The sequence below is a fragment of the Gallinula chloropus genome, assembly GCF_964237585.1.
Source record: "Gallinula chloropus genome assembly, chromosome: 7".
Taxonomy (NCBI): domain Eukaryota; kingdom Metazoa; phylum Chordata; class Aves; order Gruiformes; family Rallidae; genus Gallinula; species Gallinula chloropus.
In genome coordinates, this window is record NC_140092.1 from 20,920,971 (window position 1) to 20,940,734 (window position 19,764).

At 43.4% G+C, this 19,764-nt stretch overlaps 1 protein-coding gene across 1 annotated transcript; it reads left to right on the top strand.

Moving 5' to 3' along the window:
- On the top strand, nt 1-19,349 carry PDGFRL (platelet derived growth factor receptor like; the record flags this gene model as incomplete). The annotated part of the gene is made up of 6 exons (XM_084266852.1): nt 1-55; nt 6,263-6,557; nt 13,144-13,295; nt 14,646-14,939; nt 15,249-15,388; nt 18,641-19,349. The coding sequence occupies 6 exons, from the start codon at nt 1-3 to the stop codon at nt 18,827-18,829; spliced, it is 1,125 nt and encodes a 374-aa protein (XP_084122978.1). The 3' UTR covers nt 18,830-19,349.
- Nucleotides 19,350-19,764: the final 415 nt, after the last annotated feature.

A 19,764-nucleotide genomic window follows, 5' to 3' on the forward strand; every position in this document is an offset into this window, starting at 1 on the left:
ATGCGGCTCTGGGTGCTCCTCAGCCTGCTGCTGCTGCAGGAAACGCTGCCGCACGGTGAGCCGCGACCCCCACCGCCCTCAGCTCCCGCGGGCCGCCCGGTTCCCCACTTCGCGAACCGGCTCCGGCTTCCCTGGCTGCCGGGCCGCCTTCCCCGCGCTCAGTGCGGCTGCCCCTGCCCCGCGAAGCTGCTGACGGCAGCCCGCCGCCGCCCCTCCTCTGTCCCCCGCCATAACAGCCCCCAGGGCAGGGCCAGGAGCCATCTCGGGGCGGCGGCGGGGCTCCTGCCCGCTGGGCATCGGCGGGGGGAAGGCGGGTGTCTCTCTTGGGCTTCGGCCAGCAAGCTGCAGGGGCTTTCCGACGGAGACTGAAAACACGGTTCCATCCCACCCTGGGGTTTTGGAAAGAGGCAACACTAACAGTCCGTGTCCCGTCCCGTCCCCCCCGTCGTGTGTCCCCTCCCCCCCATCCCGACGGTGTTGCTCTTTAGGGTCGGCGTGTAAAACTCTTCTGTGCGTGGTTGTTCCTCTGCAGAGAGGACCGAAGTTTGCTTGTATCTCGGTTTCAGATTGTGGTGAAGTCTCGGTGGGGGAAGAGGCAAGTTTCTGACTGGGAGGTAGCGTTTTTAACCGGTCCATTGCTTCAGCAGGCCAGGCAGAAGAGAGGCAGTTTCCTTCTTGCAAAATGTGAATGAACGTAGTAAAGCTTACTCAGAAGAAACAAACAAACACAAAATTCCTTTATTTTCCGCAACAGAAGGGCTTGAGGAACAAGGCCTGTGAAGCCCATGGAGGGGTTTGTAGGGAAATGGGAGCCTGGCGCAGGTGCGTGGGTGAAAGGCAGAGGCAGTTACCACAAGAGGCCTGTGTAGTTGTAAGGAAAATTTCTTTTAAGAACATTAAAATAAACCAAATAATCCTTCGCCCTGAGAGTTGTTAAACACTGAAAGATGTTGTTGGGGGAGGCTGTAGAGTTTCAGGCCTTTGGAATAGTCAGAGCTCAACTGGGCATGGCTCTGGGCAACTGAATGGAGACTTCCAGAAGTGCTTTCTAGCCTGGTTTTTCCTGCAACTGTGTGCAAAGGAGTTGCACCCTGAACCAGTGAGGTGTGGGAGAAGGTTCTTCTGAAAGACATGGTCTGTGGGGGTGCACTACCACATCAAGAAAAGTGGTTTTGATTTGAGAAATAGGCATCAAGAACTCAGGATAAGAAATAGTTGTAACATAGGCAAAAGATTTCATAAGCCAATGCTTTTCTTTGTCGAGTTTATACAGAGGTTTGACTGTGTGCTCCACCCTATCGCATCCAGAAGCTTAGGAGAAGAGAAGGCTGCGGGGAGACCTAATAGTGGCCTTCCAGGACCTGAAGGAGCCTACAGGAAAGCTGCAGAGGGACTTTTTAGAAGGGCATGGAGTGATAGGACAAGGGGGAATGGTTTTTAATTGGAAGGGCATAGATTTAGATTTAGGAATGTTAGGAGGAAAATCTTTGCTATGAGGGTGGTGAGGAACAACTGGAACAGGTTGCCCAGGGAATTGGTGGATGCCTCCACCCTGGCAATGTTCAAAACCAGGTTGGATGGGGCCTTGAGCAGCCTGGTCTAATGAGAGGTGCCCCAGCCCATGGCAGGGGGGTTGGAACTTGATGTTCTTTAAGATCCCTTCCAGCCCTAACCATTCTATGAATCTATGGGAGAAGGTAACCTGGTTAATTAGGCATTGTGATTTCAAAATGGCTTTCTGAATTTAGCTTGTTTCAGCTTAAACAGTGAAATATGCCCCTCCAAATTGTCCATATGAGTGCTGATGGGTCAACCTGTATTGTCTGTATGAGTGTTTGTTGATTCACTTAATTTGAAATACCACAAACAGATGTGTGTCCAACCTGTTTTGTTCTGTTAGTTGTGATCACCAAGGCTCTCTTTCATCTTAATCCCGCTGGTTGAGAATTATTCTTTATGGTAACCTCACACTTGATTTATTTTTATTTCTTTTTCGAGGAAGAGTTCATCAGCGTTAACCAGAGTTCATTCTGCCAAGATATGCATGTGGATATAAATGATGTCTCAAGTGAAAACTGGATGCTTTTTAGCATTATGTGACTAACACCCTGGAGAACAAGGGGCAGACAATTGTTAAAGGACAGGATGAGACAAGTACTGTATATCAGGAGCAGAAGTGTTGCATGGTGTATATCTGTGATGTATCAATGTAGAGTCTCCTGCTTCAGCATGAGGAGATAGTAGGGACCCTGAATGTACTCTTCAGAGGAAGGGAGTACAGTGCATCCTAGAACTGATGGTAGGAGTTGATCAGATATAGAAAGGATTCTTCTCGATATTTTTCTACTAAGTCTTTAACTTTATTGCCCTTTAACAACAAATGCTGTTGTTGGATTAAAACAGTGAGGGCTTTGCAGATGAATCTGGTGAGATGGTAAAAGTATCCCAAACAGGGCATATTCATGTATTTGCGTAAATGGGCTACCTGAGTTTGTTCCCTTCTCTAGGAAAGCCTTGCAGTTTGGGCTAAGGAAGTGGAATCTGTGGATTCTGTTCTTGGAGGGGTTTGATTGTTAATCCTCTTTGTCTTGGGTGCCAGGCTACTGTACCAGTTAATTTAGTTATTGGGCAAATGGCTACTGGATTCAATTCTGACATCAGGCGGGACTGTGAGGTGCAGAAGTGGGGGTGTTAGTGGCTACCTGGGCAGACTTACGTGAGTGTTGGTGAGGACCACGGTCACAGCTTGCTTGGAAACTCACCTCTCTGTGAGGTGCAGTAAAGAGGCAAAACTAGGTTATCTGTGTAGGTTGCTAAAAGCTCCTCTGATGGTGTTTCCTGGAATGCCCCTGCAGTCACCTGCAGGGAAATACAAGGTCAGGCAGACAAGAGCCTCACTGTGCAGCTGGAGCCTGGTATAGGAGGGAGGTGTTGAGACTCACTGGCAACTACAGAAATGTGGAACAGAGGGAGCTTGTGTGGAGAGGAAAAATTTTGTCTAGGGAAAATCAAAACCAGGCTTCTGGCACTTAAAAATTAAAAGCTTTCATAGGGAGTCTTTAACACTTTCTTAAAGGAAAGAGTGGAAGAGCACACAGCTTGGGATGATGCTTTTCTTGATGTGAGGTTGCAATATCCACGTGTCTTTGAGCAAGTGTCAGGATTGAGTTTGGCAGAACGTAGTGGAAATGGCAAAGAGTAGTTTGAATAAATAGTCCTATTTCCGGAAGGTTTGGGGGAAAATGAAAAAAGAAATGAGTGTAGAAATCATCGCAGCTTGAATGCTTCTCAAGGCAAATCTAGAAAGTTCTAAGGGGAACTGGAACAGCTGGTTTGAACTGTAAATGCTCATCCAGAAGCCTTATCAGGCCTGCCAGTGGAACCTAATGCTAGGGCACACATTACACAGGAAATACAGAATAGCTCAACCCAAGGGAGGATGCCAGTATGTGTTGAAGAAGACATTAGTCTCAAATCTGATTGCTGGTGGGTTTGTTGGTAAAAGTAATCTGGACTGAAATACCAGCCCTGTGGAGAACAACCAACCTGGCTATTGACCATGCAATGTGATGGAGGGAATGACTGCTCTGTTAAGGAAAGTAAGAGGCACAGCAGAGGCTGGAGAGAAAAGCAAATGGAAGAATTACTTACCCTCACATAGGGTGGATCATACACAGGGTGTGTTACCAAGTGCTGCAAGTGTTTAGATGCCACAAATGATGACTTCTTATAGCTGCTACTTGGAGAACCCCTGAGAAAAACAGCAATTCTTGACTAGATCTGGAGCAGTACTCAGGTAATTGGATTCAGATGTTGCTTTAGAACAGCCAGACTGTAGCTTTAATATTCTTGCAAGAATAATAAAAGCCAAAGAAACAACTGATGCATTTAATTTCAGAAGAGGAAATTGCGTAAGATGAGGAGGCTCATTAACTCACATATGGGTTAAATATGAAAACCAGAATAAGCCAGACAAAAAGAGTTTGAGAAACAGCTTGCAAAAGGAGTAAAACCAGCCATAAATCCTTTTCTACTGGTGTGCTGGGGTAGGTCAGGGGGAGATGGCCTTAAAATTTGCAAGGGTTGGAGTGCTGCAGAGAAAGTTGTTGGAGAAACACTCGATACTGATTCTCTTAACACATAATCTAGGAAGAATCTAATATTTATATATAGTTTGTATCGTTTTGAAAATTGACTGGATGAAATAGGAAAAATCCACCAAGGACAATGGAATGGTGGCTGACAGATCTTATGAGCTAAAGGTTCTTGGAAACTAGGAGGCTAGTGTCAAAGGAGCAGAGATGGTTACCCTGATCCCCCTGCTTGACATCTGACTGGGTGGTGTCAGTGCAAAGATGTTGGCTAGACAAACATTTGGTCTGACCCACTGTAGCTTATCTAATGCAGTACAAGGAAAAAGTGCTCCTGCACCAGCTATTTCTTCCTTTAATATGTGCAGTGTCATTCGCTAAGATAATGTGCTCTGAGCAATCACTTAGAAATTCTCTTATAATTCCCCCAAGTTTGTGAGTTTTTTGCATGGTCAGTGGCATCACAGGTGTGAAGAAAAATGGGACTAATCACAAATGTTTGTTTTATTCTCACACATCCTATAAAATATTTCTCTGTATCATAAAATGTCATGATATTTGGAAGACATTCTATTTTATTCTCTTCAGTGTGTAGCTCATTTTAAGGTGGCAAGGCATCTTTGCAATCAATTTCACCTATGCTCGTGATGTACAACAGGGAAAAATGTTTGTCTGTGTGGCAGGAGAGGGATTTACCTTGAAAACTGGATGTGTGCCTCTCAAATTATTAGAGTCCAACAAAAGAGCTCAAAATGCCTCTGGCACACTATGACAATTACAGCATTACTGTCTTCCAGTTTGTTTTCCAGTTGGTGCGAGACCAGAAGGCAAATGCTCCTACACAGGCAACCTTGTCCTGTGTGCTGAGATCACGGAGTCAAAGAACAGCTGAGGTTGGAAGAGACCTCTTGGGATCATCCAGTCCAACCCCATGCTCAAGCAGGGCCACCTAAAGCAGATTGCATAGGACCATATCGAGTTGGATTTTGACTGTCTCCGTGGATGGATACTCCACAGCCTCTCCAGGCAACCTGTGCTAGTGCTTGACCAGCCTCACAGTAAAAGCATTTTCTTAAGTTCAGATTGAATTTCTTGGGTTTTGAGTTTGTCAGAAGGCCATCTAAAAGAAACATGGTGTAAATCAGCCTGGACTTTAAGAATTGGAAGGCTGAAGCAGTGCAGGGTGTCCAGCTGGGGTCTGAGGAACATCCCGGAATCCGTCAGTGGTAGGAGCCTGGAAGTACTACTGTTCACATTGCAGCCAACACCAGTTGTAATTCATTGCTAACTCTGTATGCAGTAGGGATATTTTTCATTCCAGAGGGAGCTTTTTGATTGATTTGTACAATAAAATACCCAAGCGTTTTCATGTGGGAAAGCTGTGTTCAATGTGAGCTACAGTTAGACAGTCTTTGGTGTCTGGGGACAGCAGCTCTAGGCTCATCTCTCAAGATCTGTGCTTCTTGCTGTCATTCAAAGTGGGAATATCTTTATTTTCTAAAATCTGAGATACCTCACATTTCCATTTCCTTTGCTTTGTTTTCAAAGGCAGGGGGGCATCCTTGTTGCCTCTTGCAGGTAATGAAATACCTTACTGTTTGCCTCTAAAGGTTCTGTTTTCATCTGGACTGGATGAATTAAAAGCTGCTTTCAGGAGGTGGAAGTGCTGTTTGTATCTTCACAGTAGTTACTGTAAAAGGAGAAAACTGCATCACTATCAGTATTTTATAAACTGTCGTGAAGTTCCACATTTGCCAGTGTGTGAAAAGGTTATGCAGAACTGATGGGGGTGTGACATCCTCATGAAGAGGGAGAACTTGTGTGGCATTGTGTACTAAATGGCAATGACATGAGGTAGAAATGACAGAAGTATTTCTTTCCCTTCTCATTTCTAAAGTTCTCATACCATACATATTTGTCTGTTTATGTGAACTATAAGTACAGATTTTCCACATCTTGAAAGCTCTATTTTTTTTCCCTTTTTTCTCCAGGAAAATGGGTCATGCCGGAGACTTAAAAATCTTATGGAAATTAACCCTTACTCATTTTTATGAATAGGAAGAACACAACTTTAGTTATTCTCTGTGATAAAGATTTTTTTTTTTCCCCAAAAAAGACTGTATAACCTTTTTCTAATTAGTAATATTGCCTTCTTTTCTTTATTTTACTAGTTACGGGACAGCCTGGGAAGAGTAAGCGTCCAAAAGAACTGGGGGAAAACAAACTCAAGCTTGTTAACAAAAAAGTAAAACCCAAAACTCCCAAAATGAAGGAGAGAGAATCTGCTGACTCCTCTTTGAAGTCCCAGTCCATACTGACACAGGTGATGGATAAAGGTCGTTTCCAGAAACTCGCTGCCACTTTAAGCCTGTCTGCAGGACAAAGCATAGAACTGCGATGTAAGGGGAGTAATGTTACTTGGAACTATCCTTCCTACTTAGACACCTTTAAAGACTCCAGACTCAGGTATGGTGGTTTTTGGGGGGTGGGAAACCACTTTCAACACCATGGGGTTTTTTTGTTTGCTTGTTTACATTTTACAGTCAAGATGTTCTCCCTAGTGGTTTCTAAGGTTAACAAAAAAGAACAAGCATCTTCCAGTCATCAACAGTCCCTGTGATTTGCACTGTGGAAGAGTCTTGTAACATATGAACTGGATTTCCTTCAGATGGATCTAAAACAGATGTAGTCCAGTGGGACACCAGTGTGCTCCAACCACTAACAGGCAATCACTTTAGAGCTAGTCAAAAATACATCTCAAAATGAGTGAGTGTGGATGAGGGGTAACTCTGTTGTTCATCAGAGATCTGCTCCTGGTGGGCTGTACTGGTTGCTAACACAGCTGCCACCTGAGACACTAAGTAATTTCCTGAAGAGGCTGAAACTCCCATCTCTCAACTAGCAGAAAAATACACCAACTGCTGTGCTAAAGCAGTGGTAAGAGGTCAAAGTTACTTTTGTGTGCCAAAGGGAATTGCAAGGTTGGTGGTGTGGTGGAGTTTAATGCTGAAGATAGCCACTTTGGGTTTAGAAAGACTTTCTCTTTCATCTAGTGACACTTTAATGGAAACTGCATAAATAGGTGTTAGAGCAGGAAGAGGAACTGAAGACTCTCTCCCTTTCTCTTCCCTGCCAGGTGAGTGTCCTGTTGCTCTAAACATCTCCAAAAGCCCGTCCGTTTTCTTTGCCCTCCCAGTTTGAGGGTAGTACACATAGCTAAATGTAGATTAAATGTAGTAATGCAGTTCTGTATTTGAAAGAGGAAGGGCACAAGGGTGCCTTTCATGGTTGTTTGTTTGGTTTTTTTTTTTTGCTGTGAGTAGTGTTTGTTTTCACTGGCAGTTTTATGAAGATTTACATGTCTATGAAAGAGAGGTAGTGAGGAGGCGGTGGAGCACTGTGAACCATGCCCTAAGAGCAAGCTGTAAGGAACTTCTCTTGGATTAGTAAGTGAGAGAGGCACAGAGGTATGAGCAAAGTTACCAGCTTCTATTGTCCTTTTGTTACTAAACGAAGTACAAGTTGGTATGCCCTCTGTAAATAGCTGAGGTTATCCAGATTGCTGTGATCCATTTCACTTCTGTACAGGTATGATGCTACCTTAAAATCGCTCCCAATTAATTATTTTATTTCTTCCTTTCCACTTCACTTGTTGAAGGGGAGAGTTGAAGGTTGGCAGGTACACGCTGTGATCTCCAGCATATCTGGAATTCATGAGCCAGTTCTTGTCTGTTTATTCACTTGCCCCGATGACTGAGGAGTTGAAGAGCTGCACTGGCTGAGTACGCCTCTGTAGCTAGTGCAAGGCTTCTGTTCTCTACGATGCAGCAATAAGCTGGCTTCTGTTGAGGGCTTATCATGGCAATATCTCTCTCAAGTTCTTGTGGCTGAAAAAAATCAACTAGTGCTTTTTCGAGAACGAGAGTTTTATCTGGATTTATTCCAGCAGGTGGCAGTTATCAGCTGCGAGACAGACCTGGCTGCAGCAAGTGATACCAACGCGGGGTGGGGTGGGGGGGCGGATCCTGCTCCTCCTGCCCATGCAGGCTGTGATGGTATTCTGTGAAATACTAGCTTTGAATTTAACTGGAAATGTAAAGAGAGCATGTTATTTAGCTCAGTTGGTAGTGTTTTTAAGCAAACTGGCAGCAGCCAAGGTTATTGACGTTATCTTTCAAGAGAAGCTTTGATCTTCCTTGTGGCATACAAAACCAGGCACCAAACACCAACTACAGTAGACAAATTTTAAAATTTTATAATTACATCAATTATTTTAAAACAAAATGCTCAATATAGGGAAAAGGGGGGAAATCAGAAAAATTAGTAGCAAATAACCTGCAGTGAAAAAATATTTAATCATCTAGGTAGATAGATGTCCAATGTCTCCTAGTATTTTTTTAGTGCTTAAAAACCAAATATAAGGTAATCCTTTCATTAGCAATTAGTGAGTTGTGGAGTGAAACCTGAGCTTATTAACTGGTCTGGGCTTCTTTACCTGGGGTTTCCATGCTGGTCTGGCTGGAGTTGGGGTGCTGGTGCAAACCAGAATTGGTGGCAGAAGCAGAGGGAAGTGGCTGGGGTCTGCAGAGGTGATGGAAAGTTGCTGGGTGTGGATGATTAAGTGAGGAGGAAGGGCAATGGTGATGAGGTCCATGCAATTGCTGGGGACTAATGAGTGCCATTCTTTTGTTCATTTGTACTTTCCTACAGCAAGAGAGACTCAGGCATCCAATTCCTGTTTTTCTCTTAAAATACTAGGATAGATGTACAAATGCAACTGGTCTGGTAGGGATTTTAACTATAAGCAAGGTGTTTTACATCCCCTGGGAGCTGCTAACATCCTCTAACTAGCTGCTACAAGAGGAGGCTTTAATGACCCTGGAGTCTAACGGAATTGCAGTTGCAGGACACAGAAGAGACCTTAAGGTTCAGGGTGGTGAGGGGGGTTTTGTAGGTCAGCTGGTCAGAGAGTTGGTTGACAGCAGAGGTCTGGGGCAGGAGCTGATGCTCGAGATGTGTGCTCACCGCATTCGGTTCCAGTCTAGTTCTGGGAGAAGAGGGTGTTTTGGTTTGCACCAGGTTAAATTTTGCATCCATGTAACTTATTTCCTATGGGTGACTGCAAAAAGAATTAGGGATAAAAGCCAGATATTTTGTCTCTGTGACACGCTCATCACAGTTTTAACTTGTCCATATGGTAAGAGAATACAGCAGCATGAAAGACGATGTGATTTTCCTAAGAAACAAGAGGGGATAATTATAAAAGCAGTTCCTGTAGTATTAGTGACTATGCTTTTGTTGGACTTGTCTTTGCAGGTATACTTATGCTCTGGTAAATAAAGTATTTTTGCTTGCTGTGATAGAGACTCTCAGTTTTTAATAGTTATGTGGCTGTTAATGTATGCCAAACTTACCCTATGGGGCAAGGTGAAGATGCCAAGTGCAAGGAGCAGGGTGGCTCTTTATTTCTTAGTGAGCCAGAGGAGAAATCCTCTCTTTCCACTATCCTAACTGGAGGAGATAACAGTACACACTGAAATGCTTTATTTAACTTTAGAGACAGTAGCATGCGATGCAGCTCTGGGGAGAAAGCTAGTCACACAACCTTGGCTCCCAAGTTAAGGACACACAGTGGCTTCCTTCATAGTTAGCTTCTCATCTGTAATGCTCTTGTGCCTTGTGCAGCACAAATACACCCTGCAGATAATTTTTTGTGTGTGTAAATGTTGTGTACTGGCAGAACAGGTGAAAAAATCTTGGTGGTGGTGATGGTCAAAGGTAGCTCATGGACCTCCAGGATAGAAGAGCCAGAAAGCTGTTTTGTAAGACTGTGCAAAACAAATGAGTGACTGTAGACTCACCCAGAGACTGGATCTGTAGTGTATGAAAAGATCAAAACCTGAGAGGAATGAAAGAAAAAGAAGAGAAAGCCTATTTTCCCTTCATAGCAAAAAGCTTCTCTAGATGAAGGCAGTTTAACTGCATGTGATCTCTGCTCTGCCTCACTTGGAGCACGAGTGTCTTGCTTGCTGAGGCTATTGAGGAAACCATATGTTGGAGAGGGCAGAATTAGACTGCTTTTGGTGAATGCAGGCTCTGGCTGGCTCAGTGGAGCCCGTGTGTGTAATGGGATTTCAGTTTGTTCCATGTGCTCTGGAGTCTGAAAGCTAGGGGGTTTTTTCTTGCGTTAAACAGTGAGATGTTATGTTCCTCTCCTAGTGAGCTTGTAGCTGAGAGCAGCTCTCTTTTGTCAGCATGAATGCAGCTGCCAGAGAGGAGTTTGCAGGATGCTCTTTGAGTGGTGCAGCGTACACTGTCTTTCTACAGTTTATTTTGTTCAGCTTCTAAACTTGGCATACTTTCAGGCAAAGATCTTTTGAATTTCAAATACCTAAAGCTTAATAAGATGGATGTGTGGAGTAAGATTTTTTTTGGAGTAGACTTCTAGTTTCTTTGAGCAGTCTTGAAATGTTTGTATATACAGCACTTTTACTTTCTGATATGTAGCACAGCAAAGTTCTATCTTTTGTGTCAGATTTCCTAGCATCTAAAAATACTAAAGTAATAGAAGCTATCCTGGAAATGCTGGTCAGCTGCAGGATTTACCATTTATAGCTGGTTTTATGTGGTCTGTTTTGTCCGCTGGTCACAAGTTTCAACACTTCCACTCTGTTGCCAGGTTGTGTTAGCGCATGTTTGTGGATGACTATCTCACTAGGCTATTTCCATTGATTACTGGATAGCTTGTCTCAGTTAAGTAGAACACACTGTACAATAATTAATTAACTCTGACCTTATTTCTCTGTCTGTTGGGATTTTGAGCTATAGCTCAGTGTCTGTGTTAATGGTTGGAGGCAAAAATGTTCTGGCATAATGCTTTGTCTGTAATTTTGACATTTAGTGCTGGATACATGCAGAACACTTTATGCTGATGTATCATGTAGCCTAGAAAATGTGAATTGTGAAACTAAATAATAGTAATGGTACGGACTAGGACATGTTTTAGATTTCTTCATGTTGGGTATGATATGCTGCAGGATCTCTTGCATGGATAGGAAACTCTCAAAGCTTACCAAAAAATTGAAGATAGTTTATAATGTGAGGTAGTGTATTTATGAAAAGTGAACATGCTGCTACTCCATAATTACATGATTCCAAAAAAGCAGAATCAGAGGAGGCTGTTTAGGACAAGTGCATTAGCAGGTAGGAAACATGATTCCCCTGTTTCCTTTGGCAGGCCTCAAAACTGCCCTGTGGTGGATGAGTGTACTAATGCATTGTGTCTGAGGGCTTTAATGGAAAACATAATTCTCAGTTAGCCCTGTCTGCATTCTGTATTTGGTGTGGTTTTATTTTCCAAGCTACTGGCCTTGGCTGGAGGCTGAATGCTGGGTGATGTGAAACATTGCTTGTGATTGCTGGTAGTGGTGCAGACAGCCAGCAGAACACCTAGGGAGTCGGAAATTTTGGGAAGTGTGTGTGTGTGTAGTGACCTCTGTTTAAGCAGTTATTCTGCTTGCAGTGGAGACATAAGCCAAACAGAGCATTTGGGACATAGGGTACAGTCAGGCATGTCACTAGTGCTGCTGTTACACAGGGACAAGGTGCTTTAGAGGATAAGAATTTCTTCAAAGCATGTTAATCCCAGAAATAAAGTGATTCAGTCAGGCATCTGCCTTACAGAATAGCTGCCACGTTGATAAGAAGAAATAGGAGGATAATAAACATGTGGGGAACAGCTGGGAGCTGTTCAGACTTCATGCAAGCTGCATATTTGTCCAGACCCTGTTTCAAGCTGAAATTTTCTATCAAATGCCTAAAACTGGAAAAACCTCTCCTGACTTGGTTAGAACAGAAGATGCCTTGCAATGGAGAGCAGGAAGCCTGTATGTTCTGGATGTGCTACCAGGTAAAGGCAGGTGGTTGAAAACAACATTTTATGGGCCAGAGCAGCAGTTGGAGTGCTGTCCTGACTGGGTTTCCTGAGAACTGGTACTGTTGGGCCATTACGTTTGCCATCCATCAAAAAGCAACACATCAGACTGCCAACTATAATTGTCTGTCTGCAAGAGCAATCCAGGGAATTAAACCTTAAAATAAAAAGAAAAAAAAAAAGAACAGGAGGAGATTGTAGCTGCTGAATTTCATAGATAGAACCTGTCACACTCAGAAACATTGTCAGTGTCTACATAATACTTGTGTGTTTATCATGATTTGCACATTTACAAATGTCAATCCACTGAGAGATGCACCTGAGAAATTCAGGAGGAGAAAAAAGAAAACCAAGCCTGAAATTTTGACACAATCTGAGTTTTGTGTAGTTACGTGGTGATGCTGCCAGGACACCTCCAGCAGTTCTCAGGGTCATGCTCTGAAACAGCCAAGGGGTGCTGAGGAAACTTCAGTGAGAGGGTGCCGGTGCGGTGGCTCGGGACAGAGGAGCAGGCAATGCAAAATGACTGACTTGCAGGAGAAATCCAAGCTCAGGTAGAAGCTCTTTACAAAGGTGTTTGCAAGTGGAAACTTGGACCAGTCTATTAAAGATGGGAAGGTGTTCACACTGAAAGCAGGCATGAATCATCAAACACTTATTAAAGTATGTGCTGTTTACCACTCCTGAATTACCTTTGTTATGTGCTGCTGAAGCAGTGCTACAGTTAATGGTATCAAAAAAGAACCAAGATTCATGCAGGTTGACTTGCAGCCTGAAGATACAGAATAGACAGACAGACAGACAGTGGACAAACAGACAAAGCACAGATGAACGTTGTCTACAGCAGTCACAGCCCAGTTTCAAAATGGGAACTGAAAGGAATCTGAGAATGAACTGTACAAGACAAAAGCTTGGGAGTGCTCAGGTGTACTAGAAATCAATAAAACTACTCGTGTGAGCAGGTCTTTGCTGGAGCAAAAGGGGAAGTTGCAATATAGCCCTGAAAGGCAAACATGGGTCAACTGCAGAGCAGGAATAAAATAATCACAAGTAGAAGTGAGCTGACAGAAATGCACAAAGAAATACATCTGTGTTCTCTGTTGTTTTTCTTCTCCCCAGTATAAAGCAGCTTGACAGGTATGGTCAGCTGATCCTTGCCAACTCCACTGCAGCAGACACAGGTGAATACAGCTGCTGGCTTCAACTCTGCAATGGTAACAAATGCAGGAAGGATGAGACTAAAACAGGTTCAACATACATCTTTTTCACAGGTAATTAACTCATGGGGGATTATTATTGGGAATATATTTGCTAGTAAGGCAGGAATAAAGCTACATCAGCAATTTAACCAGAAAGGTTTTTCTTCTGCAATTTTAATCTATTTTAGTGGATGTTAAGGGAGACAGTGCTGGTGAGCAGAAAATTACTTGCTTAGTGTGATTTATGAGTCCATTTTCCCTATGGATTATGTTAACTGTCTATGGAAAATAACACATAATGCAATGGAAAGTAGATACCTCTGAAAATATGAACACGTTCTGAAGATCTGGTAGAAAATTAAAACTATTTAATGCTTGATAATGCATCTGGGTAAAATAAAACTGTGCAGAAGTTTCACTTTGTCATGGCATACGTGGACTTATAGCATGTTAAGGGGCAAAATACTCTTTAAGTACATGTGTTGTCCCACAGAGCTTGAGGTTGACTGTTGCCCTAACACTGCACAGGTCGTAGTAGGTAACTGTGCAGTTTACCCCTGCTTGGTACAGCAAAGCTGGAATCAAGTGGTTAACTTCTTCATCTCATGGAAAATGTTCTTGAATGATGAAACAACCTTTGCTGCCTCAGAAGAGCCAAGGCATACTTGGCTAGAAAATATTTTAGTACAAAATGCTAAGATAGGATTGTTTGTGATATGTTTTGGAGCTAAATTAGACCATGAGACTGTGCAGAAGCCATTTATCAGAAATGCTTTATGTTCTGAGGATACACTTCTTTAGAAAGGCTGGAATAAATGTTTCAATCACGTTATTATGTAAATGGTTGTGCTAGAAAGGAATTCCAGCTTTCTGTTTCTGAGAAGCGTGCCAAATATGGAAATACTCTTTAACTGACAGTCTAAAAGCACTAAGTATTTTAGCTACTTAGAGCAGTAAATCAAATATTTTGTCTGAAATCATGTATGTGAAAAGGCTTTAACTCCAAAGAATCTCTTTCCAGTACTGGTGGGTTATCTCTTACCAGTGGTGGTGAGGCTTTTATGTGCGTTACCCTTTAAAGGTGGGTGAGCAAACAGAATTGGATCCAGATGAGTATTTGGAAACTTATTAAAAATGAATTCCAGAGATTTTTCTTAAGACTGGAAAAAATCTGATTACAGTAAAGAACACTGTGTTTTTCTTTCTTGATTGAACATTTTTAATGCAAGCTCTGTAAATATACACTCAGGCTGGAAGAGTGGGGTTTGGCTCAGTGGGGGGTTTTTGTGTGTGTGGTTAAAGCAAAAAGCTCTGGGTTAATTTTTAATGTTGCTCGCAGCTATTTTACTGTATATTCTTCCTCTTCCTTCTGTTAAACCAAGAGGTGAATATTATTCTAACTATATCAACTCCTCTGCACAGATAAAGAGGAACTATTTGTACCCACTCCCAGTTATTTTGAGATTGTCTACCTGAACCCAGATAAACCCGCAGTCATCCCGTGCCGTGTTACTACTCCTTCAGCAAAAGTAACTCTACACAGGGAATTTCCAGCAGAAGAAATTGAAACAGATGGAACTGATATTATTTATGATGTGAAGAAGGGTTTTGTCTACCAGCACCCTACTTCTGATCATAAAGGTATTGTCTACTGCAAAGCAGAGTCACAGGGAGCACCTCAGATTTCCATCAAGTATCATCTCCTGTATGTGGAAGGTAAGGTGTGGATTTCTGTATGCTTACACCAGATCTTGTTTCTTCTGCTGACATTGTTTAGAAAACAATTTGACTAAAAAAAAAATGAGGAATGTCATCTCAGAGTTTCAAAATCTTGATCAAAAAGTGTATGTGCTAAAACTCTGTAGGTTTACATTTTAGCAGTTTCCCAGTGTAGAGAGGAAAGTTGCAGGTGTACATCCCTTACCTGTTGTGTTAAGCAAACTGAGGCAAAAATTGACTGAAGTTTCCTCAGTGTATTGTACTTCAGAAACTCATTTTTTGCTTCCAAATGCTGTCTTTCTACAGTTCCCAAGGGCCCACCCTCCACCACAATCACAGCATCATCCAAGAGAGCAGAAGTCAGTGACAGTGTTCATGTAATCTGCACAGTCCTTGGGGAGCCAGATGTAGATGTGAACTTCAGGTGGCAGTACCCTGGGCAGGAGGTAAGAGAGAGATGCATGCCCTGGCTGAATGGTTTGTTCTTTATAAAGGCAGTGTCTAGATTTGGAGTAAAGATTCCTTGTGGTATCTGCATCTTGCTAGCTTAGGCATTCTGGCAGGAGGAGGCAGCACATCCCTTTTTAACTTCAGCCCATCTTTCCCTGAGAGCCTAGGAGCAGCACAGGGATGGAGCTGGAGAGCTCTACCCGTGCTGGGAAACAAGCTCAGCAAAGCTCACTCTTCCCTTTTAGGTTTCCCTTGCAGAGACATTTGGCCTCTGGCAGCATGTACAAAGAGCCTCAGAATGGTCAAAACCAGCCAGCATCAGGAAGCTATTCTGGGGCAAGCCACAGAGCCCAGTGGTGCCTCTGCATTTGATATCCCTGGTCTCCCCATGTCATGGGCACACGAAAAGTCACAGCACAGAATCTTTAAGCTTGATTGTTGCCCACATCCAGAAGCACAGAAATATTGTGCCTAGCCTCATCTGAGAGAATCCACTGGAAACATCCAGTGAATCTTAGAACTTTGGTCCTTTTTCTTGCACAGAGTAAGGTGTATCTGACAAGCATTATTGATTATGCTCTTCTCCCTCTACCCACCCTGGCCAGTAACAGTAGGGGTTTGTTTCTTAACAAGCCTCATCCCTGTTGCTGTTTATCCTAAGCAGGCTGGAAGGACTGCTGGCAGATGAAACCTTTCACCAGAGGGAAGGGATCCTCTAGGACTTGAGAGTTGGCATTGTATTCTATGTGCCAGCCCTCATAGTGCTGGGCTGTCAAAGGATGATGCAGAGCTTGCTAATAAGGTACTTGTATCAGCACTGGTCTCTCTGAGCCAGCACAGAATTAACTCATTTAATGGCAGGGGTAATTGCTTAAGTGAGTAATTGGAGTTCAGTGCTCACTAGGCTTGAGAAAATTCCTAAAGCCCCTGCAGTTTGTTGTAGGCATGGAAATAGAGACTGTAGCACGTTGCTGTCATGGGAAGGTGTGTGCCTTTTTCAGGAGAAAAAATAGTGAGAGAGCAAGTGAGCACAAAAGAGGTTTGAACTGCTGGTGCCCTGGGCGTGTAGAACCAGGCTTCCTGTCCTTGCTTAGATGTTGGTTCATTCTTTCACTTCCCCTTCTCCCCTCCATCTTTTTTTTTTTTTTTCTGCTGATTTTTGGAAATTTTCCTGCTGAGACTATTGAAGTCTGAGAGTTCATGAGCCAGCTTCCCTTCTGTGCCCTGCCTGGGCTGTTAATGAGGGCAGCCTCAGCTGCGTCTGGGGAGGGGCTTGATGGTGGGAGTTAGGTGGTCTGAAAAGTAGCTACTGGATGGAGCACTGGAAGAGTCAGGTGGAATTCCTGTTTCTGGTGTCCACATCAAGTTAGGAAGGAAAGGGGCAGATGTCTGAGCAGAGAAACTTGCAGGTGTCAGTGAAGTAAAAAATGTGATGGTAGGGAAAGGTGAAGTGCCTTGAAGTTCAGGGAGCTGCAGAGCAATAGTGGGGTTTTAGTGGGTTTTGAGCTAAATGCACAAAGTCTTCCTCTGAATTTAACTCTTGGTGTTACCTTGAGTGAGATGGATCAAACAAATGGCAGTGTGTCTGTTGTTCAAGGCAGGGTTTTTACTCTGACAGTCTTAGAAGGATTCACTTTCTTGGAAGGTGAAGACAAGAAATGCCCTGCTGACCACATTAGCTGTGTTGACTGATAGGTTTTTTTCCAGATTTTGTGTATTTAGGTTGGTTTTGGTTGGAGGGGTTTTTTTTTTTTTTTTTTGATAGGTGGGGTTTTGTTTTTTTTCCCTCTTCCCTTGGAGCTTCCCTCACAGTTTACTGGACTGTAGTAACTGGCAATACAAACCCCAATTTTATTGTAATTGCTAACAAACAATTGCAGGCATTGAATTCTAGACTTGGACCCTGGCCTACCAAAGCTCTATATCTTACTAGTGTCTGCCCCTTGCTGGTTTTGCCCCTTTCACAGCTGAATGGGGCCCAGGCCTGGTTGTGGGCTGTTGCTGGCCCGGGGGTCTCGGCACCTGGTACAGGGCTGGCACGTGCACTGGAGTTACAACTCCCCAGCACTGATTGAATTTTACCAGCTGAACACGTGCAGATCAGCTCCCTTGTTTGCTGTGGATACTGCAGCTGTCAGCAGAGGACAACACCCTCTGGCTGCACCCACCTGCGGAGGCTGAGAGGAGGGAGACTTTGGCCAGTGGCCTGTGTCTGCCTGGGAAAGGGCTGATGTGCTTATCCACTGGAGTAAACACCTTCAGCTCCAGCTGTGCCTGGGGAGAGGGAGGGAAGGGCTGAGTTTTGTTTTGTTGGAGCAGAAACCCAGTAAATGTCTGCGTAGAACCACCCTGTGCTTGTTGGAGACTTAATGTGTATTAAGGAAATATTCACTGAACTACAAAGGGAAAAGGTAGTGGAGGGAAAAGAGAGAGGACTGTGAGTGACGCTGGTCAGATATGCCTGCCTTTGTGTGAGAAAAGGGACTGGCAAAGCTCTAAGATTCACTGGCTGTTCCCACTCATTGCTGCTGCTGTTAGGGCAGAGACATCAGTGATTGCTTTTGTTCCTCACCAACCCCCACCCAGGACCTGGGCTGCCACCTACCACTTCATCCCTGAGCGGTGGCAGCACTTTAATCCCTGCTGGCTCCTAGTTACACTGCACTGGAGAGACCCCACCTTGGCTCTGTAGTCTCTCACCTCTCACTTGTGTTTTGCTCAGTTGTTATTTCTTTCCCCTGCCTGACAGTTGCATGTGCTCCTCCACCCGCTGCGAATGCCCGCTGCTGCTTACCGCCCCGCTGCTGCGTAGGACTCCCTGAGACTGGCTTCAAAGCAGAAGGCAATGAGATTCAGAAAACCTGGGCCAGCAGGAGCCCAGCCAGGCACAGACCAGCTGCCTTACCTGGCCTTTGCCTTCACTTTCAGTAGGAGCAGGGCAGTTCCACTTGCTGTATTTAAGAACTAGGGCATGAATTAAGTGTGCAGTAGTAGGTGAGTGCACTGATAGGGACAGTGGGATTGAGTGCACCTTCTTTGGCATCACTTGCTGCTGTGTCACTATTTAATGCAGGAATGTAGTGGCAATTACCAGACACCTCCAGTTTCCTTACTTAAGGCTGACATTTGGGAATAGGCTTCCACTATCTGATCTCTTGCTTGGGGGGTTGATAGGGTAGTGTGACAAAATACATATTGCAGAACCATGTATTTTCTACCATGTTTTGGTTTTTTTTCTTTTTAAATAGTCTGAGAGGCCTGTGCTTATCCAGAACGTCTGGAGACTGATAAACAGAGGAATGGGACATACCACAAGAATCTCAAAGAGTGTTCTTCTTGTTGAGGATTTTGAAGCCAGAGATGCTGGGAACTACATTTGCATAGCTCAGAACCTACAGGGAGAAACAACAGTAGCTACTAAAGTTGAACTAAAGTGATAGGAAAGGCTCCTGGACATAGAGTGAACTGTATGTTATTTGACTTATAGCCATTTATTTTCTTTATTAATGGTTAAATGAAATCTTCTCTATCACTTTCTCTTTTCATATGTCAATGCATTCCATATTTACTAGCTTTACAGGCCACAACAGAGGTCTCTATGCCCAGTAGTAGTCAGCTATGAGTTAACGGAACTACTACAAAGCATTAACTTTTAAGCCATGGGGTTATTATATTTAGGAATAGGTATTCTTGGGCTTTCCTTTACATATGGACTTTTTCCTCAAGCTCCTTCATAAGGGTAACCTGCTGTAGGGGGTTTGTGCTGTTTTTTGTGTATGTGAGAACTGAGTGGGTATTAAATATCCCCAAAAATCCACTACACAGGTATATTTTTCTGGTGCTGTGCAATCTTAAAAGTTTAAAGTACTGTACAAGTTTAAAACAAAGCCAAAAACTCTATAGAGAAATAGCCAATAGCAAATGTTTATTTTCCAAGAATTAAATTTCTGAACATTATAAAAACAAATGTGTGTGTATATGTGTGTGTGTCCATTCCAACTATGGATAGAGACACAGGCACACAAATAAAGCCTTCTCTCCTATTTTTACATATATATAAATAAAGGTGCTAGAGGGGAGCTCCAGAGACCTGTGAGCAGCTAGATATACATTGGGCTTTCCTTAGGTTATTGCATTCTTACACCCTTGCAGCATGTAGCTTCACTCAGTAGATGTATGCTGTTATGTTTACTAAATTATGTAGCAAATTATGTTTGCTAAAGGTAAAACTTGCATTTATTTATCTAGCATCATTTACAAAAGAAAAACCCTGAAATGTAACATGAGTATAACCTTCAGCTGTAAAGCAGAGTCTCTTCTCAGGTTAGTATCAAGTTCAACTCAATTGTATTAATTTCCTGTGGCAAAAAGG